Consider the following 20,288-nt stretch of genomic DNA (forward strand, 5'->3'; position numbering starts at 1 on the left):
AGATTTACAGGGGAAATTAGAAAGAAAAAATATGATGAATTGTCTAGGTCACCCAATTTATTCTTTAGGCATTGGACTCTCCAATTCTTTGGATTGTTCCAGCACACTGCAGGTTGCTATTTGTGATAACCTTGCATACAAGTAACCGGAAGATGCGATATAATTGCATTGTTCTTGTATCATTTATGTGTAATCAAATATTACACTGTTTGAAACTGAAGTGAAGCTTTCTTATGTTGTTCTCAAAGTAGTGCATGCCCCACGTTTCCAAATATTTATAGTTCTTGGGCAATGTGACGGCAATTAACCTTTCCAAATAATTATGCAGGCGCACACATTCAAGAAAGCATGTGTAGCTGCTTATCCAAGTACCGTGCAGCACGACATTGTTTGGTTTTGGCCAAACACTGATCCTCGATACAAAGATATTCTTGTGGAGAGAAAACCGCCTTACATCCCACAACTAGATGATCCTTCCTATACTAAATTAATGGGAAATAGATATATTCCTTATGGGTGTGTTCTGTCACTACTTCTGATTTAAACTCACTTTACCAAACAAAATTTCTTTTGTGGACCCCAGATACAACACTTTTTCAAATGTGGCCCCCATAAAAACACTTCTCAATTTTCACCATTTTCAAAACTCTTTTTAAAACCCAAAACCCCAAATACTTTTCAAAACTTCACCAAACCAACCCAGAGCCTCCATTGTTTCTACTCATGTAACTATATGTGGCCTTATTTTCTGTTATATATTAAATAACTTTAGGCACATAATGTTTAATATAATGTATTCATATTTTCTTTCTATATTTTGGCTAATTTCATTAGAGATTGGATCCTCTTGCCTGATAAAATTTTCTTATTCCTTTTCATTGGCAAAAATATCATATGGAAGTTCTTCAAATGAATGTATTACTAGAAGCTGGGCATCTCTAATTCAGGGTTTAGTTTTTCTCTTTATTCTTTCACCTATTTTCTCTAGAGCAGATCTGATCGAGAGTATATTGATGTTGAATTTTCAGGTACGAGGTATTGATTGAAAATCTTATGGACCCTGCTCATGTTCCATATGCGCATACTGGAATTATGAAAACTCAACAACCCAAAAACAGATAAGAACTTTCTCATAATCCTTATTTCCAGTCAATGTGCCCTGTTCTCTTAATTTATAACTGAAATAAAGTTGCCTTCACAGTGAAGGTGATAGAGAGGGAGGCAGACCGCTTGAATTGATGATTGAAAGGTTAGACGTCAATGGCTTCAATGCAAATCAGGAGTGGAGCTTAAGCAAATTTATTGCCCCGTGTGTGTTTTATGCTTATACTAACCCTTTGGCGGATCAAACTAATGGATCTGCATCATCAAGTGGAACTGAGAAGGTATTACTTTAGGTTGATCCATCGTGCATACTAAGCTGATCAACCAAAATTGGGAATCCCCCCCCCCCCCCCTCCTTATTTATTTGTTGTTTTTTGTGTTCTTAGTACTTCTATTAATGTAAATTTTGGTTAATGCAAAAAATGTCAGTGCAGCAGAAATTTGCTTTGATTTTTATTTGTATTCCGGTTAGTCCAGGTAGTAGCAGACTAATATGGACCTTCCCAAGAAACTTTGGTATTTGGATTGATAAAGTTGTGCCACGATGGATGTTTCATGTGGGACAAAACCTGATTTTAGATTCTGATTTGTATCTTCTTCACATTGAGGTGATTCCCATCTCTTATATAATTGCATAGTTGTTTCATCTTTATAATCCGTTTATTCCATTACACATGACCTTTTCTTTTTACGAGTTACAAATCAAAGTCATCGGTAAGATCACCAGATCAACCATACTGAAATTCCAGGGTTCTGCTATTATGTAAGATCACATATAGGATATAACTTTCAATATATTATAAACCCAACTTGCTTTCCTGATATAATTTGAGAGTGAAAAAGAAACTACACATGATGGGAAAATTTGAGGTAAAGCCTTAATTCGAGCAACATATAGGATTTTCTTGTTTAATTTTTTGTTGGCAAGATTTGAACATAAGACTTAACCCAAACTCACCCTGCCCTTTACAACTTGAGGTAATGTCAAAGTTCTGGCCAAAGTCAATCAGCTATTTTCCTTATGAAAATAACATGCTGGCCTTTTCTCACAAAACTTTAGCTCGATGGTCATTTACTCTATGCTCAACTTATTAGTATAAAAACTTTTTTCAGTATTCATGCTTTAAGATATTTTATTTAATTTCTTTGTTTTCAAGATGTATGCTTCATTTCCTTGGTAGCATTGCCACAAATTGAGTTCTGGACTCCTTATGGGCTCAAGCAACATCTTAATTGCTTAAGCCAAATAACCCATAAGAACTATCCTGGAGAAACACTTAAATGCTTGAAGCTGCTCCTTTCTTCCTCTTGTGCCGCCGTAGATTGACTGTATGAATCGTATCCTCTTCTTGAGCAAATAGGGGGATTCCTTAGGTATTTGAGATGAGACCTAGAATTGTGCTTCCTCTTTTGCACGGAGATGATAAAATGCTCTAAAATTATAGGTCCTCATGCTTAGGAGCTTTGTGTACAAGTGAACTTCCTGATAAAATGGTGTTCCGTTTATTTCCAAACAAAACAACCAGTTATCATGTGTTCCTTTCTGATATCAACATTTGATTCTTCATTTATTAAGCTATATAGGATCTTCATTCTTTTTTTATTTAGCTGTTAATGTCCTTGTCGTTGCTATTTAAATCAACTGAGTTTCCTGAATTGGAAGTTGGAAATATATACTAGGTAGCACTTGTAGCCGTGAAAATCACTTCCCAGGTTCAATCAACTTTCTCGGATTTGTCTCTTGCTGCATTACTACAGTTCTTTACTATTATGATTATTTCATAAACACTGCACAGAGATGGTTCAATTTTGAAATTTCTCAATCCTTGTAAATGTCTAATCAATCTAATGAAACCTTTTAGTAGATAGGATAGAAATTGTGACCGCTACACATTTTCCACTACAAAATTGTGATATACAACCCTGCTGTGATAGGTAACTTTGTTTCTTTCCCAGCAAATTATTACTCTTTAGCTTAGTTTCCAGCAAGAAGAGAAGAAAATAGGTTGTGACTGCTGTTCTTTATATGTATGATTACTACCAGTCACAAAAATAGAGACACTGAATAACGTTATAGTGCATTTGATTAGTAACATCTGACTCTTGAGTTCTTTCTATAGGAGCGTAAGATAATGGATGCTGGTCCTACCAACTGGCAGAAAGCTTGTTTTGTACCAACAAAGTCAGATGCTCTTGTGGTTGGATTTAGAAAATGGTTAAACAAGTATGCTGGTGGTCAAGTTGATTGGAGAGGCAAGTATAGTGGAGCTCTTTCTCAAACTCCTCCTAAAGAACAGCTGATGGACAGGTAATTCCGACAACTACAAATGTGGATTTGAGCTCCAATTTGATTCCATTTTTTTACTCCAGAAAGTGGTATCTTTTCTTTTCCTCTTAGATATTGAGAATGTTACAAGAGTACCAAAGATCTCTGCAGAAGCATAGAAGCTAAACCTGTTTCTCATTGCAACCATGAAACCATGATCCTTTACTTTACCAAATATCATTCACAAACTATGCTTTACATCAAATCAGCTTACAAAATTATACTCGTTATAATGGCTTCAGACTACTTTTCTCTTGAGAAAATTTTCCTCCAATTTCTCTAAGACAATCTATTAAATTGACATTTATCCTTAGAGTACATGATTCTCGCATGCTCTAAGGACAGATTTCAGATTAATAGATTGAGTCGGAAAAATTTCCTCTAACTTAGTTTAGAGAAAAACTGTCCTCTTTTTTTTTTTTTTGAAAATTGGACACTGAAAGCTGAGAATGTTGTTTTTGAAGAGTTAAAATAAAGAACATTGTTGAAGATGCTCTTAGAAGATTTAGAAAGTTCCTACTCTTATCAATACAATCATATTCCTCTTTTTTGTGTGGTGGTCCTTAGAATTAGCTGTCTCAATTATGAGAAATAGCTCATCGAAACTATTTTTCATGACATTTTTCAGGTACAGGTCCCATGTGCTGAACTGCCGTAGTTGCAATGTTGCATATAAAGGCCTCAATGTGCTTGAAGTTGTCCTCCAAGTTGTCCCTATTGCTTTAATTGGGATTGTTGCTGCAGCCAAGCAGGGTGCAATGTCAGCAGCTGCGAGAACCACAATGGTATCAATGGCAGTGATATGCTTTGCATCTTCCAGATGGTTGGCCCACTTCATTTACAAAAATTTCCATTTCCATGACTACAATCATGCTTTTCGCTAAGAATAGTCTCTCACTTACTGTTTGGCCTTAAGAAACCTCCATATTAAGTAGTGTGAATATGGCATCAGCTTAATTGTATGTAAAAGATAAAAATATATTTGCACCATAAATATAATGCATCGCCTAAATAGGGTGAAATCAAGGGCTTGCATTCCTCTCCAAGCACACGTATCCAAATGTACAAGGCGGAGTGCATAAAAATATATCAAAGTCTTATTTTTACTTTAAAAGATAAATTCAGTTGGTGTGTTTATTGTTTAATTAGTAAAATGGATCAAATTTAACTTTATTATTTTGAGTAGTATGGTAATTCTGTTCTAACTTGTAAGGAGTGAGTGTTCTTGCGAAGAGCTTTAACAAGGAGAGGGTGAAAGGAAAACCTTAGAAGTGACAAGTTTCTTTCGGAGCTTTGGGATGGAGAGAATTAAGAATTGCATAAGAAAGCTTTTATTGTTTAAGGTTTTTTGGAGGATGCTTTTTAGTTTTTGTTTGGAAAGTTGGTCTAATGCGACATAAACATAAAATAAATTTTACGTGAAAAAAGTTTCACGTGTTTTATATTTTAGATTGTTTGTGTTATGAAAATAAAAAACAAAAAGGAGAAGAAAAAAACTTTAACAAACAGCCGCAACTAAGGCCGTTGTTTTCTTGATGCGTATGCAAATTGCGCGTGTCTATTTGTTATTTAGAAATTTTCGAAGATATTTATCTCATGGAGGAGTTTGTTAAGTTACTAATTGTTCCAAAAGTTTAAGCTTATAGAAAATGATAAATTTAATAATTTAATTAATACTTTATTACTCCCCTTCACGTGTAAGATTAGATAACATGGACTTTTTTAATTGAAATATAGATAAATGACGAAGATAAAGTTTAAACTTAAAAGCTTATCAGATTATTAGCTCTATTATTCCACCAAACGCCCATTAATGGCGCTTCATTCCTCTACCATACCAGCCACACCAACCCACTTCTCTCAGAGTAGTAACTTTTGGAATACGATTGGGCTTGATGGGGTTAAGTTGAGGAGGGAAAATGTTAAATTTCTTTATGGTTCGTTTGGGTGTTGAATCTGAATATTATTCGAATTCACGGTACAAAATTACGAAGTTTGACTTTGTAAGATAAAATTAAAAAAAAAATTAAAAAATTAAATAAAATATGATTTATTTTTTTAAAAAAAGTAGAATATTATTCAAAACAAACACACCATAACTATTTTACAACTTTTGATACATATCGGTATGCGATTCGAAGATGTTAAAATTATCTTTTTAATAGTTGATTTGTCTCAAATTACATGCTACAACGTTTCAAAAATCACACAAAAGTGGTAAAATAGTTGAACTTGTAACATTACCCTTACGAATTTTGTGAGGACAAGGGCTTAGATTCCTCTGCCAATCCTTGTTGCATTTACTCGGTCATGTATTATAGAGGTCCATGAGATTAACTTGAAATCTAAATGCAATGTTATGTACTTCAAATTCATTCTTAATAAGTGAGTCTTAACATGTGAAATAATTAATTGAAATGAAAGATAAATAGTATTCTTTTGAAGTGGACGAGGGCAAAGAGTCCAAGATTGACTGGCTTGGAGAAGTGGGTTGGTGTGGCTGGTATGGTAGAGGAATGAAGCACCAACCCACTCCTCAACTATTAAAAAGATAATTTTAACATCTTCGAATCGCATACCGATATGTATCAAAAGTTGTAAAATAGTTATGGTGTGATTGTTTTGAATAATATTCTACTTTTTTTAAAAAAAATAAATCATATTTTATTTAATTTTTTAATTTTTTTTTTAATTTTATTTTACAAAGTCAAACTTCATAATTTTGTACCATGAATTCGAATAATATTCAGATTCAACACCCAAACGAACCATAAAGAAATTTAACATTTTCCCTCCTCAACTTAACCCCATCAAGCCCAATCGTATTCCTCAAGCCTTACGGTCCCCAGCCCGGCCCTCTATCCCCAAGCCTTTGGGTGGTCAAGACAACCTCATCTTCGAGGGAAATGGACATGAGAATTACATATGTTTTATCTATATATCCAATTAATAGATTGAATTGTAGAAAAAAAAAAAATTCAACTCAATTTTCAAGAAAATTTTGATTATACACGAAAATTAAACATATTAAGTAGGAAAGAATTTTTTTTAAAAAAATAAAAATAAAAATTGCTCCGATGGTGGTTGACCGGGTATTATGGAGCTATCCCTTCATTCTAAGAGTTTACCAAATTCTGTCCGCTTACCATTTCAAAAGCTTGTCAATCAAATATGACAGATCCGTGAAAGATCTTTTAATATTTCTCTGTAACTTCCTTCGCAAGATACAATATCTACTACGAACTTATGTATCTCCTTATCTTCCTTTGCAAGTCACAATATTTGCCGGGAAGAATCCATTTGACCTTGCAATTTGGCACGTTAAAAATGTGTTTTTAAATAAAATTTTGAAAAGCAACTCATTTAATTAAGAGTGTTTTTAAAAAATTACTGTTTAAAAATGTAGAAAATCATATACGTTTTTAAATTGCTAACAAATTGTAATTTTATCAAACGTTTAAATGTGTATGTTTTGAAACTGCAAAACTATTATGGTTGGTTTAGATACAGAGAAGAATAAGTTTTCTTCTCAGGTATTTGTTCAAAATCCGAAAATCCGCATCACACCCGCAAAAAACCCGAATAAAAACTCGAATTCTATTATTCTCAAGGCTGTCTTTCAGATTAATGGTGGGACCCACGCGCAGGAAAAGTTGACTAAAAAAACGCGTGGGTCCCACATTTAAATAATAAAATATTAATAATTTAAATAAAAAAAAATAAATGAAATTAAAAAAAAAAAAACAAAGGGGTGGCTGCCAGCCTGACCCTCTTGGGGGAGGCCGCGCGGCCTCCCCCGACTACTGGGGGTGGCCGCGCGGCCACCCCCTACCTCCTCTGGTTGGCAGCCACCCCTTGCTTCATTTTTTATTATTTTTTTTAATTTTTAATTTTGATTTCAATTATTTTTTTTATAAAAAAAATTATTTATTTATTTTTAATTAAATAATCAATATATAATAAATTATTATTATTTAAATTATTATTTCACACAACTTTTCAAAATACCAATTATTATATACAACTTTTTAAACTTCCAATCATTTCTTACCAATAAAATATAACTTTTTTCAATCTCAAAATTCAACACCCAAACATAATTTTTTACCTCGATATTTATAATTAGAATTAAAATTTAACTCTAATTCTAAAAATTCAATATCTAGACCGAAATTGAATAGATATGCTCACGGTGGTCACATTGTGGATGAAAAAATGGTATCATTTATTATCTAGTCAGTAATCATTATCTATCCATGTAGACTCGTTCTTACATGTCTTCGATCCAAGAAATCAGAGAATTTTATGTTAGACCTGTCAAAGCTTTTTTAATGCAGACCATCTACAACAGAATTTCCTTTTAGTTTTCCACCTACCTTCACCACGCGGTATGACGTGATGATGAATATCTTTACTCGGTTTACAAAAGGTACCTTCTCGCACAAGCTGAGGCTCAACCATTAGAAACAGAGCATTTGATTATTATTATTATTATTATTTTAAAAAAAGAAAAAGAGGGTAATTATATAAATCCTGCAACTTGTGAAACGGTTTGGTAGATGGAGTTTTTCTTTTTTTATTCAAATATGAAAAAAAGGGAAAGGGATCAAACTACAAACCAAGCGAAATATAACAGAAATGACAGCAAAATACAAACACAAACAGAGAACAATAAGCAATGGTAGTAATCTATAATTCTAGAAGAACCATAAACAAGCCAGGCATTTCCTGAGGCCGCACAAGGCGATTTTAAATGGCAAAATGGCTCAAAGATGAGTCCCAACCGGTGAAAGGAACAACCACCGTGAGATGATTGTTGCTAAAGAAACACTGTCATAAATCGAAGAGGGTCCGTTTATGAAGAATGAAACCCAGTTACAATCACAGAAAATAAAACACCAACAAAATTACAAAAAACAAATAAAAACATAGAGCAAGTTAGCGGCATCTGTCATGACAGAGGAGGGAGGAGAGCGGAGGCGGTGACAGGAGGAAGCAAGAGCGATGGCAAATGACGAAGCGTGTGAAACACACAACAGGGAATGAGATCCACTTGTAGGCGCGTGCTGTGTGATGTCTCGAATATTATAGGCTATTTTGGGAATAGAATTTATTGTGATAGACAATTAATAACTAGACGACTAGAAAATAAAATGAGATGCGCAGAGAGTATTATATGGACCATAAAAATAAATTATACATTGAGAAAATGTGTGAGAATGAAGGAGAAATGGAATAAATGCAAAAAATGGATTAAATAAATAAAATTAATATGGCGCATCCGAACGGATCAATAGGCTCGTCCGGACGATACCTTATCACCACATGGAGGATGCCTCATTCCACGTGCGTCGGACACCTGCTTTAAAGTGTCTGGACGATTCGCAACGAGCAGTGCACTATCTTCTTAAACGACGGGCGTCTGGACAGTAGTCGGTGTCTATTCGGACGGTCTGCCTAAATGGCACACGTCCGGACGGTTTGAGATGCTCGTCCGAACGGGGTCCGAATTAAAATGGGCAGTATGCCCATTTCTTTCTTTCTCTCCAGTTTTCCTCACTATTTCTCTACTGTTTTTCACTCAAAAACCATGATATCTTGAAATCTAGCCGTCCAATCTTAGATTCGACTTTGATAATGTAATCCTCGAAGCCCGATCTACGTTTTGACCAACGTTTTGAGGTAAATAGCTAAACTCGCATCATTTAGAGGTTTTTGTTAAATCTTGTAGAAATGAGTTTAACTTGACATTTTCTATAGGTTTGGTGGGGTTTGGAGTTGCCAGGAGCATCCCGAGCATTTGGTCACTGCTTGGTGAACTTTTGGTTAGTTTTCCTAGACATTAGTTTTGGGTATTTTATTGAAATGCTATATCATTGTGGTTAACCCTAAGTTATGCTTATGGGTTAGCAATGTTGGGTTTAATAAGATACTTAGGAATCCTAGAGCTTTATCGGTAAATTAGTAAAATGGCTTTTGAGCGATTCAAAATGCCACTAGGTGCGATTATTAGTTGGAATGCTAATTAATGCAATGTATTGTGTTTTAGCGGCAAATTGCGGTTGAGCTTAGAGTCATTTGGATATTTAGGATTACAAGCAATCAGAGGTGGGTATTCCACTCTCTAAGAAAATATATATTTTTATATGTATTGGATTGATAAAAATATATATAATGTTTATGAAACCGAACCAACCATATGATGAAATGTATGTTTTGAAATGATTTGTTTAGTTTCGATTATGTTTAAACTATATCAATAATGTTTAAGAAATAGTGTAATAGTGAAAAGTATTGAATTGGTTTAAAGTGTTATGTTCTGCGGTTGAGATTTAAATTATGCAAATTATTGAGAACATGTCATGTTGAAACTGTTTACGTTTTATGAAACTATGTTTTGAGTTTGAGAATATGTCATGTTGAAATTGTTCAAGTTTTATGAAGAAACTAGGTTTTGAATGTTTTCAAAGTGATTGATAAAATGTGGGATTTGTTTAGTTTTAAGGAAACGTGATTTAGCAACTGCATGATTTCAGCATGATACAGTAGTGAAATATATATTGGTCAGGCACAGAACATAGAGCATGTAGTATAGAGCATACATACCCCAGCAGTATCAATATCAGCAGCATAACAGTATCAGCAGCATATCAGTATCAGCAGCATTATTAGCCCTAGTTCATGCATATCATGTATAACATAGTTTTATGAGTGATGTTTTTATGCTATGAGTAGTTTTGCTAGACGTATTAGTATGCATAAGAGTTTTAATGGAAAAGAACTTATGTATATTTCTATCGGATAGTCATGTGTTAAGATGTCATACATTGAACTTGAAAGTACATGGATACATGACTGCCGAGGCGCGAGTAATGGTATGTCTATGAGTAAGAAGGTTGACTGTTATTGTTCTTTAGGAAAGACATGTTAGTATGATTGAGTTTAACTCTAGTGCTCTCATGATCTACTGACGTTCAAGGCACGAAACTGAAATACGATTAGAGATGGTGTTGCAAGTGTTTTGTTGAAGGATATTATCCTAGTATGGAAGAGTAAGATGCCATGTTCCTTGCTTAAGACTTATGTGTATGCGTGATATCTATGATGGAGTAATCGTGTGCACATATGTCTGAGCGACCAATGAAAAGTATTATCATAGAGGGGTCTGTATGTGGAAACTTCCAAGGAGGGATGACTGGAACTTCTACATATTTTTCCAACTATTTAGTATGTTTTAAATGATTTCTGAATAGTCAGTGTTTGCAGCATTAGCTATTGATAAATTGTGGCTAATATAGTGCTCGCACGACTAAAAATAAAATAAAGGTTGGTTCTTTGCAAAAACTCAGTTAGTCTTATACCACTGAGGTCTTAGTGTGTTTCATGCTAAGGCGGTGAACTCATCATTTCACCAATGCGGATGTGGATACCACCACAAATGTGTAGATGATATTCCTGTGATTGCAGGTACCCGTGAGGCCGACGATGATCTGGCAGCACATTATTTTGGTTACTACGATTGATGTTCGTAGCGACAGTCGTAGTGGGGTACGACTATGGTGTCCTTATTTTTGGGTGATTTTGTATATGGCTTGTGACGTATGTATCACAAATTATTTTATATAAGCCATTCTTTTGTAATAGTTATATGTAGTTAAACTTTAAACAGATAGGTTTGTGTTATGGCTCACATTTGTTCGATAACAGGTTTGTTTATAGTTATGCTTTTCTGCTTGATTAATGATATTATGATTTCTTTCGCTGTAGATGTAACTCTGTATATCAAGTGCATGTTATGGGCATGTGCCTATGTTGGCTGAGCGACATGTAGTCATGCCACTGTGATGACTCGTTTTACGTTTTTTTTTTAAAAAAAAGAAAAAAAAGAAAAAAAAAAAAGGTCGTCACAGCAAATGATATCAGAGCAGTTAGTTCTAGGATATGTTAGGAAAAGTAGAAGGCGAAAACCTAGGGTTGAGTTAAAGTCTAAGCGTAAAGTAAGAGCCTTAGGATTCTGAAAACTTAAAAACGAATAAAAGGAAATTTTAGGATTCTTGTATGCATTACATGGATATTGTGATGCATTTAACCTCTCTTGTTCTGTGTTGTTTAAGTGGCATTTTATTGTGCAGACAAGAATATGCCGCCTAGAAGACGCCGAGCTCCACACCGCTATCGAGATGAGGAGTCTGATCATCAAAGTGGCGGTAATGCACCACCACCACCTCCTCCGCCTATGCCTGATATGGGTCAGTTTGTTGCAGCCTTGATGTCGGGTGTTCCTCGGCATTTTTCAGTCTACAGAACTCACCTGAGTTCTTCGGTGAAGAGGGGCCTATGATGGCTGATGATTGGAGTACTTCACATGAGGATTTGACTGAAATGTTGAACTACACAGAAAGCCAGAAAGTAGCTTATGCAGGTCTGAAGCTCAAGGGTGAAGCTAATTATTGGTGGAAGTCGAAAAAGCTTGACCTGACTAGAAAGTATGGGCAGGGTGTCCCTATCCCCTGGGAGCGTTTCAAGCAGGAGTTCAACGATCGCTTCTTTCCTCGTGCGCAGAGACAACAGTGTGCAAGGAATTTTTAGGATCTGAAGTAGGGGACTATGTCAGTTGAATGCTACGTAGTTGAATTTCAAAAGTTGTCAAGGTATGCTCCATCTCTCGTTCCTAATGAGGAAACAAAAGCGGAAAGGTTTCGTGATGGCCTGATGTGGCATATATTGGAGAGGATCATCTTTCTCAAGGTGACAGACTTTACTGATATGGTGCATACAGCCACCATGGCAGAAAAGGGGATTAGAGTTGCAGTTGTGGATTTTGTCAGCAAGAAACAATTGGCATCTATTGGAGCACCTCTCCCACCGCCATCTAAGAGACAATCTGGGAGTAGCAGTATGGGGTCTTAGGGAAGGGCGAGTTCTTATTCTAGTCAGGGCAGTGGTGGCCAACCACGATATAGAACGTGTGGGAAGCTGCATTCTGGTGAGTGCAAGACTGGGACGAATGCGTGCTACCGATGTGGCGAGTCTGGCTACTTCGCTAAAGAGTGCACTCAGATGGGTACGAATAGGGGGCAGGGATCACAGACTAGCATTAATCAGCCAAGGCCTGCGACATCAGCACGAGTTTACTCTCTTACTCCAGATAGCGTTCATGCTGGGGAGAATGCAACTGATGTAGTCACAGGTACAATTCCATTGTTTGTTAGCATAGCTTGCGTGTTGTTTGATTCGGGTGCTACACATTCGTTTATCTCATCGTCATATGTAAAGTTGTGTAGACTGGCCACTGAACCACTAGAGCTTAATATGTGCGTGACTACTCCGGTGGGTGACACTATCACTTGTAGGAAGGGTGTGAATAATTGTCCCATAGTAATTGAATGGAGAACTTTGCCAACAAAGCTTGCGGTATTTGGCATGCTGGGCTTTGATGTTATTCTGGGCATGGATTGATTAGTGAAGTACGATGCTAGTATCAATTGTCGCAGGAAGGAAGTTACCTTCCGACCACATGGCATGAAGGAGTTTACATTCTGCGGATCCAATGTGCAGTCTACTCCGCCACTCCTTTTCACCGTACAAGCTATCAAGAATGTTAGAGATGGAGCGCAAGCCTACCTAGTATATGTTTAGGCTAAGCTAGAGACTCGAGCTAAGCTGGAAGACATTCCGATTGTATGTCACTACTCGGATGTTTTCTCTAAAATCACAGGTTTGCCACCTGATCGTGATGTGGAGTTCTCCATCGACTTGGTACCAGGGACTCAGCTTATCCACAAGGCACCCTATCGTATGGCACCGACTGAATTAAGGGAATTGAAGGAACAACTTCAGGAGCTACTAGACCGAGGCTTCAATCGCCCAAGTGTATCACCGTGGGGAGCACCGGTGCTGTTTGTGAAGAAGAAGGATGGGTCTATGCAGATGTGTATAGATTATCGTGAACTGAACATGGTCACCATCAAGAACAAGTACCCCTTACCTAGGATCAACGACTTGTTCGATCAACTCAAGGGAGCTACAGTATTCTCAAAGATAGATCTCCTTTCAGGGTACCACTAGTTGAGGGTTCGAGAAGAGGACATTCCAAAGACTGCGATCCAAACAAGGCATGGCCACTATGAGTTCCTAATGATGTCTTTTGGGTTAACTAATGATCCGTCAGTGTTCATGGACCTAATGAATCGGGTGTTCCATGAATACTTGGATTCCTTTGTAGTAGTGTTTATTGACGACATATTGGTCTACTCGGCCGATTATGCCAAGCACGAAAGACACTTAAAAATTGTGATGGAGAAACTGCGTGAAGAGAGACTGTTTGCCAAGTTTAAGAAGTGTGAATTCTAGCTGGAAGAAGTGTCATTCTTAGGCCATGTTGTGAACAGGGATGGACTGGCTGTGGATCCAACAAAAGTGCAGGCTGTGGTTGATTGGGAAAGGCCAACAAGCGTACAGGAAATTCGTAGCTTTTTGGGCTTAGCAGATTATTACAGGAGATTCATTGAGGGATTCTCCTCTTTGTCAGGGCCGCTCACCGCCCTTACAAGGAAGAATGCTCATTTTGTGTGGTGTGATAAATGTGAAGCAAGTTTCCAGGAATTGAAGCACAGGTTGGTCACTGCACCGGTATTGGCATTACCTATGGAGTCAGTTGGGTATGTTGTATATACCGACGCATTGAAGAAAGGACTGGGAGGTGTCCTTATGTAGCAAGACTGAGTTGTGGCTTATGCTTCGAGACAGCTGAAGGAACTTGAGAAAAACTACCCTACTCATGATTTGGAGTTGGCAGCAGTGGTGCATGCGTTGAAAATATGGAGGCACTACCTTTATGGTAAGAAGTGCGAGATTCATACAGATCACCGGAGTCTCAAATACATTTTTACACAAGGATTTAAATATGAGACAAAGGAGATGGCTCAAGGTCTTGAAGGATTACAATAGCCAAATGTTTTATCATCCTGCTAAGGCTAACGTAGTAGCAGATGCGTTGAGTAGGAAGTATAGGGAAGATGAGATAGATTCAAAAGAAATTTTGAGCCAGCTATCTCAGCAGTTTGTCGTTGTACAGATTGATGAGTTCATGACAGGTGGACCTCCTATCATGGCAACATTTGTGGTTGAATCTATGAGTGATGATAGAATCATAATGACACAGGAAGATGATCTGGAGTTGCAGGATCTCATGGATAGGGCCAGACGTGGAGAAGCTGATGGAGTGCCTATCTCAATTGTGTCGGACCGTAATCCATGGTTTACTTCAAGGTTTTGGGAGAAGCTGCAGAGTGCTATGGGTACAAAGCTGAACTTTAGCACAACTTACCATCCGCAAACCGACGGCCAATCCGAGAGAACCATTCAGTCCCTTGAGGATATTCTTAGGTTGTGCGTGTTGGACTTCAAAGGGAGTTGGATACGCCATTTATCATTGGTTGAGTTTGCCTACAATAGCAGCTTTTAGGCAATTATTGGCATGGCATCATACGAGGCGTTGTATGGACGCAAATGTAGATCACCTCTGTATTGGGATGAAGTTGGCGAGAATCGGTTTTTGGGGCCAGAGTTGGTACAAGAGATGAAAGAGAAGATTGGACTTATTCGTAAGCGGATGCTCACCGCTCAGAGCCGACAGAAAAGTTATGCGGATAAGCATCGCAGTAAGCTCGAGTTCACAGTTGGTGACCTTGTATATCTAAAGGTATCTCCCATGCGGAATGTTTATCGTTTTGGCAACAAGGGGAAGCTTAGTCCAAGGTATGTTGGACCGTTTTAAGTGATAAAACAAGTAAGCCCTTTAGCGTACAAGATTGAGATGCCTCCTAATTTTGCGGGAGTTCACGACGTATTTCACGTCTCACAGCTACGAAAGTGTGTTCACGATCCATCACAAGTAATACGTCATGAGCCTCTTAACATTCAGCCTAATTTGACGTATGAAGAGTTGCCAGTGCAAATTTTGGATCGCAAGGAGCAACAGTTGAGGACTAGGACCATTCCTCTCGTGAAGATTTTATGGAGGAATTACGGGATTGAGGAAGCATCATGGGAGCTGGAGCAGCAGATGCAGGATAAGTATCCACACCTATTCGAGTAAACCTAGGTATGCTTCGTTTACTCATACCTATGTTTATTAATTTGATAAGAAATGCATGTACGTGTATGATATAGTGATTTATGTTCAAATTTCAAGGACGAAATTTTATAAGGAGGGAGTGATGTGATGTCCCAAATATTATGGACTATTTTGGGAATAGAATTTATTGGGATAGACAATTAAAAATTAACTAGACGACTAGAAAATACAATGGGACGCGCAGAGAGTATTATATGGACCATAGAAATAAATTATACAATGAGAAAATGTGAGAGAATGAAGGAGAAATGAAATAAATGCAAAAAAAATGGATTAAATAAATAAAATTAATATGGCGCGTCTGGACGGCTCAACAGGCTCGTCCGAACGATACCTTATCACCACGTGGAGGACGCCTCATTCCACGCGTGTCCGGACGCTTGCTTTAAAGTGTCCGAACGGTTCGCAACGAGCGGTGCACGATCTTCTTAAACGACGTGCGTCCGGACGGTAGTCGGTGTCTGTCTGGACGGTCTGCCATGCGGCGCATGTTTTCCTAAATGGCACGCGTCAGGACGGTTTGAGATGCTCGTCCAGATGGGGTTTGAATTAAAATGGGCAGTACGCCCATTTCTTTCTTTCTCTCCGGTTTTCCTTACTATTTCTCTACGGTTTTTCACTCAAAAACCGTGATATCTTGAAATCTAGCCGTCCAATCTTAGATCCGACTTCGATAACGTAATCCTCGAAGCCCGATCTATGTTTTGACTGAACGTTTTGAGGTAAATAGCTAAACTTGCATCATTTAGAGGTTTTTGTTAAATCTTATAGAAATGAGTTTAACTTGACATTTTCTATAGGTTTGGTGGGGTTTGGAGTTGCCAGGAGCATCCCGAGCATTTGGTCACTGCTTGGTGAACTTTTGGTAAGTTTTCCCTAGACATTAGTTTTGGGTATTTTATTAAAATACTATATCATTGTGGTTAACCCGAAGTTATGCTTATGGGTTAGCAATGTTAGGTTTAATAAGATACTTAGGAATGTTAGAGCTTTATGGGTAAATTAGTAAAATGACTTTTGAGCGATTCAAAATGCCACTAGGTACGATTATTAGTTGGAATGCTAATTAATGCAATGTATTGTGTTTTAACGGCACATTGCGGTAGAGCTTAGAGTCATTTGGATATTTGGAAGTACAAGCAATCTGAGGTGGGTATTCCACTTACTGAGAAAATATATATTTTTATATGTGTTAGTTTGGATTGGCCACATTCTGTGTTTTCCGTCTGGACCTCTACTATATCGAGAAGCTACTGTTCTAGCATTGCATCCATCCGGACATCTCAACAGCCCGTACGGACGCCTATCAGTGATCGATCAGCTTCAGATTATTTCCAAGTTCAATTTAAGGGAAGATTTCTTCAACCTTCCGAAAGACGTGGATTCCTGTCCGGACGCGCACATACATAAGGTAAGAATCGCAATTTAAATACCACCGTCCGGACGTCAGTTAACCTTGGTCTGGACGTGTGTTCAACAGTTAAGAAAATTGTCAATTCGACTTAAACCGTTCGGACGACTGCCTACCATGATCTGGACGCATGCATAACAAATATGGAAATTGCGTGTTGAAGTTCAGCCGTTCGGACACTCATCCCCATGGTCCGAACGCATGAAGCCTTATATGGAAGTTACTTGCAATGGATGTGCGATCGTCCAAACGATTGTGTCTTACCGTTCGGACGCAACTCTCAAACAGGAAAGATTTTCAGCGAAAGTCTCAAAAAATTCTGTCGCACAGTTGTCCGTTCGGACGGCCCAGGTTCACCGTCCGGACGGCATCCGTACATATTACATCAATCGCTCATTCTGCACCTTAGCCTATAAATAGAGGCCATTTGGGCATTGAGAACTGCAAGAATTCGGTATTTGAATTCCACAAGTGCTCAGAGAAGTTATTTTGAGAGATCATTGAGCTGATTAAGTTACCTTTGAAGCCTTTGCAAGTGTGTTGTTGATGCGCTACATCTGAAGTCTATCTTAGGGGTCGGCCCTAAGGTAAAGGATTCCATTGAAGACCCCTTAATGTAGGAGACCTAGTTGGAAAGCGTTCGTGTTGGGTTACACGTTAGAGATCAAGGTACGACCATTGCATCTGGTGTATGTGAGTGTTACTGTCTTGTATCTAGCTTTGTCTTCTGAATAGTGGATATCCTGGGTTTGGCTGCCCATGAGTAGTTTTTCTCTTAACTGAGTTTCCACTTCGTCAACAAAATATCTATCTCATTTAAATTCTGCATTGTGATATTTTGTTGCACACTATTGCACACTATTTTGTCCCTTAGAAAGCCACTCGTCTTTCAAATGATAAAGACCCCCATGCTCTATGCCAAACACTTTCTCCATCTGAATTCGCAAAAATTTCAAACTACGAATCAGCCCAAGAAGCATGGCGAATTTTGGAAACAACATATGAAGGCACAAAACTTGTAAAATCTGCCAAACTTCAAATGTTGATTTCAAAATTTAAAGAAATTAAGATGTTGAAAGTTGAGACATTTGGAGAGTTTTACTCCAAGATGAGTGACCTGAGAAACTCCATGGTGAGTCTAGGGAAGCCTATCTCAGATGTAAAACTCATCCGAAAAATTCTTAGATCTTTGCCCAAGCGTTTCAGGATCAAGGTAACGACGATTGAGGAAAGCAAGGATCTTGAGGAGATGAAGATTGAAGAGTTGGTAGGATCTCTTCAAACATATGAGCTGTTTCTGCCCTTGGTCAAGAAATTAAAGACCATTGCCGTAAAAGCTTCCAAGAAGAAGGTAGAAGCCTTATCTGAAGATGACTCTGAGGATGAAGAAAAAGTTGTGACTATGTTAGCCAAGAATTTCAAAAGACTGATGAAAGATGATCGGTTCAAGAAGAAGTTTTCTGAAAGAGTAAAGAAACCTCCCAGAGAAGCTGAACATGAGGAAGAAGAGAAGAAAGATCCTAGAGGACCTCGATGTTTTGAATGCTCAGGCTTTGGGCATGTCCGGGCCGATTGCAGGAATCTTAAGAAGGGCAAGAGGAAGGCGTACAATGTGACTCTCAGTGATGAGTCAGAAGAAGAAGCTCTAGAGTCTGAGAAATTTCTAGCCTTTGTGGCTTCGCTCATTGAAGAAGATCACTCATATTACTCAGAGCATAGTGACAATGGAGAAGAGCTCAATGAAGCTTACAAAACACTCTACATAGAGTATGAGAAGCTGAGGGAAGGTCGAAAGCAGCACCTCTATGATCTGAACAACTTATAGACTGAGAAGAGTTCGTTGCTGCTAAGAATACAAGAACTTGAGGAGAAACTACTAAAGACGCAACTCCAGCTTGAAAGAGTCACTGATGAGAAGCTGGCTCGTATGCTGTCAATACAAAAGAGCCCAACTGACAAGACTGGTCTTGGTTATGTAGCTCCCTCTTCTGATGCTCCCTCTACTTCAAAGACTGTATTTGTGAAACCTACAGACCCAGAGCCTCCTCCCACTGCTGAAGATAAAGGGAAGGACAAGCTCAATGATGATGTTCCAGGCACTCAGAAGCCTCATTCCATCAGAAGAGCTCCCATATGCCATCACTGCGGCCTAAGTGGGCATGTTCGTCCTCAGTGCTCCCTCCTGAAGGCTCAGAAAGTTAAGACCAAGAAAGAAGTGCCCCAGTAGGCTAATAATGGCACTAGATTTGCAGCCCAGCATCAGGCACCCTACCAAGCACCATGGGGACAAGCACCGAGGCATCAATATCAAGCCCATTGGTCTCATGCTCCTAAAGTTTAGTTATCTCAGTATCAGCAGCCTCAGCAGCGATTTGTACCAGCCAATCACAGTAGCAACCTCAAGAACAAATCCAAGCAAGTTAGAAGGCCTCAGAAGGTGGAAGAAGGTCAATACCACAATGGACCACCTATCTGGATGTAGAGCATGATGGAGTGGATGATGCAGTCCTATCAACAATCACCCACAGGAAGGCAGGCTTGGGTTAAGAAGGACAGTCACCCCATGAAGGAAAACAAACGCACCTAGCAGGATCGGGTGTTTATGCCTAGGATTTGGTTCCTAATCCTATGGCATCAGGTTTAATTGCGTATCTCACTTGTTATATTTTGTATGTAATCTAGGAACCAGTGTTTTCCTTTGCCCTCTATTTCTCTTGAGAGAATTTTGCAGGTATTTGTTGGGGAAGACAGAAAAAGCAGGTCGAACGACTGTTTTGCTGTAGTGGTATCATTGAGTATTCACAGGTTTGATCTTGCCTTGCATATGATGTCATTTTCATATTGCATTGTTTTTTTTTTAATAAATAAAAAAAAATTGGGGAGAATTTGAAGGATAATTTTTTTCTCTTGGCATGATTAGATATCATATGTGCTTTCTCCTGATATCTCAATTCGGTGTGCATTAATCTACTTTGCTTAGATATAATTGAAAGTTTATGCTTATATCTGCCAAGTGTTTTTCCTGTTTATGCAAAAGTAGGATAGCTTCTTTTTTCATGCGATGAAAATGTGCATTATCCAGGACTCCCCTGAAGGTACATCTTTCCTTCTTTGACTTTTTGTTTCTAGAAATTTTGAATAAGAGAAGAAGTTTGTGATAAAATGGCCAAATTGATCATATGCTAGTTGAACATAGCACCTAAAAACTCTAGCATGCCCTATAGTTGTAGCACCATAAGAATTAAGCAGTCATTCCTATGAATTCTGTGCTTTAAATTCTTTAATTACTGCTTATGTGCTGAAATTGC

General features: G+C 38.0%; 2 protein-coding genes across 2 annotated transcripts; both read left to right on the forward strand.

Annotated features, from left to right (window-relative positions):
- The first annotated feature begins 307 nt into the window (after positions 1–307).
- Positions 308–4,550, forward strand: LOC133877626 (protochlorophyllide-dependent translocon component 52, chloroplastic-like). The gene is made up of 6 exons (XM_062316015.1): positions 308–516; positions 1,029–1,114; positions 1,373–1,385; positions 1,577–1,712; positions 3,225–3,412; positions 4,059–4,550. Exons 1-6 carry the CDS (start codon positions 323–325, stop codon positions 4,312–4,314), a joined length of 873 nt encoding a protein of 290 aa, XP_062171999.1. The 5' UTR covers positions 308–322; the 3' UTR covers positions 4,315–4,550.
- Positions 4,551–14,909: 10,359 nt separating this feature from the next.
- LOC133877627 (uncharacterized) lies at positions 14,910–15,530 on the forward strand. Its single transcript, XM_062316016.1, has 2 exons — positions 14,910–15,134; positions 15,297–15,530. Exons 1-2 carry the CDS (start codon positions 14,910–14,912, stop codon positions 15,528–15,530), a joined length of 459 nt encoding a protein of 152 aa, XP_062172000.1.
- Positions 15,531–20,288: the final 4,758 nt, after the last annotated feature.

The sequence above is a fragment of the Alnus glutinosa genome, chromosome 9, assembly GCF_958979055.1.
Source record: "Alnus glutinosa chromosome 9, dhAlnGlut1.1, whole genome shotgun sequence".
Taxonomy (NCBI): domain Eukaryota; kingdom Viridiplantae; phylum Streptophyta; class Magnoliopsida; order Fagales; family Betulaceae; genus Alnus; species Alnus glutinosa.